This window comes from Protopterus annectens, chromosome 8.part0, assembly GCF_019279795.1.
Source record: "Protopterus annectens isolate FY-2018-M chromosome 8.part0, PAN1.0, whole genome shotgun sequence".
Classification (NCBI taxonomy): domain Eukaryota; kingdom Metazoa; phylum Chordata; order Ceratodontiformes; family Protopteridae; genus Protopterus; species Protopterus annectens.
The window spans coordinates 240,392,286-240,395,850 of record NC_056741.1 but is presented as its reverse complement, the minus strand read 5'-3'; the positions used below and the strand labels follow the sequence as shown (position 1 = coordinate 240,395,850).

At 38.2% G+C, this 3,565-nt stretch overlaps 1 gene segment (V, D, J or C); it reads left to right on the top strand.

Moving 5' to 3' along the window:
* The first annotated feature begins 1,346 nt into the window (after positions 1–1,346).
* LOC122807996 lies at positions 1,347–2,439 on the top strand. The segment is given in 2 exon segments: positions 1,347–1,446; positions 1,770–2,439. Coding segments are annotated over 2 exon segments (417 nt in total).
* Positions 2,440–3,565: the final 1,126 nt, after the last annotated feature.

The window sequence follows — 3,565 nt, the reverse complement described above, 5'->3', positions numbered from 1 at the left end:
CAGTTAGAAAAATTCTCAACACTGAATGTATGACAGACCTTTTCAATATTTAACAGCGAGGAACATGCCCTTTTTAACACTCAAAATGAGGTACATTCCTCCTAATGAAGTAGAGGCCAACTAGGCGGCCGCCTAGGGCGCGGTTCTAGCAGGGGTGCTTTTCCATTTATATGATGTATGTATACTAGGATTGGGGGACCGGGTGGTGTGGTAGGGGGCGCCATGGAGCCCTTTTGCCTAGGGCACCAGTTGATCTTGGGCCGCTACCCGAGGGGTACGTTAATCTAGAGATGAAAGGGTGAGAGCAATGATGATGCCATAAGCAGTGTAACACATATGATATTAAAAGGCTGTACCCCTTATGAATTGTATATTTTAAAAGGCAGCTGTGCATAAAGAATTGAACATAGACGTGGGACCTACAGTGGGACGTTTTCCATAAACGTGCATTTTGCAGTAAGCGTATTTGGAAGACTGGATTTCGCCCTTTTTCATAAGTAAATACGTAAATAAATACACAAACATATGATTATATCATGTTAAGATACTTAAATAAAACAGGAGCTCTGTCCCTCTAAATTACTTCTAAACTGATAACTTTTAAACATACCTCTCAAGTGTACCTCATTACGAGGAACGTACCTCATTTGGGGTCTTAAAAAGTTCATGTTCCTCAAAGTTCCTCAATGTTCCACATTGAAAGACTCTGTCACACATTCAGTATTAGGAATTTTCATAAGTGAAATCCATGATAAATAGAAATTAATCATATTAATTCTTTAAAAGATAGTCTTTATAAGTAAAATCAGCGAATTTTAACCATCGGCCTTCCTAGTTGAAGTTGTTAGTAAGCAATTAGTATGTGTTTCACATTTTGCCCATTTGTTCCACATTATGAGGGCTAGTATTCCTCATTCTGGATATGGAAGGTTGAGAGCTATGTTTGGATAAAAGGTGGCGAATTACAAGTAATAAATATTAACGATAATTAGAGATCTAGAATTCCCTTATTTCAAAAAATGTACATTAATTCATATTATTTTGTTCTACAATTGTCTCAATTTAATAGTAGTAATATTTTAAAAGTGTCTCGGATTTCAGGATTTGTCCCCATATTCTGTTGAGATTTGCCTTGATTCACTGAGAGCTGGCTACAAAACGTTTTCAGCAACACCTACGTGCTAGCTAGGAAGAGGTACACACTGTCGCAAAATCTCCCCCAGGATGCAACTACCCAACTATGGAGTGTCTTGCTAATGGAGGAATGGCGGAAAAGGCGGTAACCATACAGCAGCTCAAAATCGCAGGATACAGTGATGCAGATGTGTCCTCCCATCAGTGACTGATGCTAGTAATTAACACGATCGTTTCAGAAACGCGCTGGTGCTTCTTACTCGCAAATGTTCGCGTTCTTCTTTTCTCTGGGACTTTCAGTCCTCATTGCTGGTAGGAAAAGCTTCTAGTTGTGCTATGTGAAAGAGATGCACGGCATTCACTAAATATTAAACCAATTTAATCAAGTTTTCATGACAGATATATAAGTAATTAGGATTAATTGCCATCCACTCAGATGGTGAAGGCAGAGGACTATAAGAGAAATACTATATCCTTTTTATAAATCATGAAACCATAATGCAGGGCATCCATAGAAAATAGAACTAAAACGATAGGTTTAAGTAAGTTTGAAAGTTGTGATTTTATTTGCTTAACACATTTTGGTTTATTTATTTATTGTTTTTTTTTTTTTTTTTTTTTACTTTTTCTCTTAGAGTTTTGTGGCGCTCTGATGATCACACAAACTCCCAAAATACTGCTGGTCAGGAGAGAAGCTGCAGTTATAACATGCCAACACACAGAGAGCGGGTACCATAATATGCTCTGGTACCGCCAGAAGAAGGGGGATGCACTGCTGCTCATGGCCAGCTCAGTTACTGGCTATTCAACCACATACGAGGACGGCTTTAAGAAACATGGCCTAGAGGTGACCAGACCAGAAGCCACTAGATCTCTGCTCAACATCTCCATTGTAAGTAAAGAAGATGAGGCGATGTATTTCTGTGCCGCTTCTATGCACGGTATAACAAAATACTGCCGTGTATTGCAAAATGTCCCCATCTGGAGCACACTTAGTGTAGTGTAGTGTTAATTATCAGGGAAAACAAAAAGAGACACCTCTGGTAATAACGTGTTACGTGTGTATAATAAATTCCAGAATATGACTTTATTTCAACAAGGTTTCAGTAAGATATATGATTGAACCTGACATGCGAACAGATTATGTGCCCTTTTAAGAAATACAAGCCTGGAAAATTTCCAATTGAAATTTCCAGTGGAAATTTAGAAAGACACAGACTGACCGAAATGGCACTTGATCTGGTTTACGCTAACCTTATAGTCCGTTGATGATCTGGATCAGACCATGGGGTTAATCAGTCTCTTTAATTGATGGCAGGTGTGTACCCAGGAAGACTGAATGCTGTAATTAAATCAAAAAGTGCTTTAACAAAGTATTAATTTAAGGGTGTGCACACTTATGCAACCAGCTTATTGTACATTTTTTATTTATTACATTTATTCACCTAACAGATTTATTTTTTAATTGGACTGCACAGGTTACAGGTCACATTAAAGGTGTGAAAAGTTTTGAAACAATTTATTGTGGTCTCATTTTTTATATCACAAAACTTGGCATTTTAACAGGGGTGTGTACACTTTTTATATCCACTGTATATAGGGCATTTAGTGACAACTACCTCTGGGAATGTTTGGGATTAACAAAAAGTATTAGAGAATCATCGGACAACCTATGTAGAAGATTGTGTAGAAATGAAAAGTGTACTAATTGGTTTTCTGACAGAGTAGCTGATGCTAAAGCAGGTACTAATTTAGATATTTTTAAGAACAGCCTGGATACTTATTATGGGAACAAGTCTTTTGGTATGTTGGCAAGTTAGAAGGTCATTAATGCCTGTGCTTGAAATATTTGCATGTATCGGGTTATATTGTTAGTGTGAAAAAAATGAACAAAGCACCTGCTAAGTGATCACAGTAAAAAAAAATGGGAGCTGCCACCTCCTTTTCCTTTCTACCCTCCTGTATGCTTCAACAGTATTCACAAATCTCAACTCTTCTACCAAACACAAACTAGAAAGCACCTACAACAAAATTAGGAAGTCTGCCTGCACCCTCCCAAACCACTCCTACCACTGCAAGGCCCTCGGTACCCTCAACTGGCTTGAACTTCCTCAACACATTTGCTCTCTTAACAGCGCGCACAGTGCTTTTCCAGCCACTTGAAACATCCTCACTGTAAAATCTCATCCAGTGGCATGTATCAAATACAACCCCTAAGATCCTCAGAACATAAGCTAATTGTTGACTCACTATTATATGTCGCCATCTCCAAGGCATTGAACAAACTTCTGTACCACATCAGGCTTTTAAATAACCTGCAACAACTGAAATCTAACCTAAATATCACTTGACAGCTAGTAAACTGTGCATCTCTACCACACCTACAGTTTCAAGTATGCATTACTAACTCTCTGCACTATGGATATATACA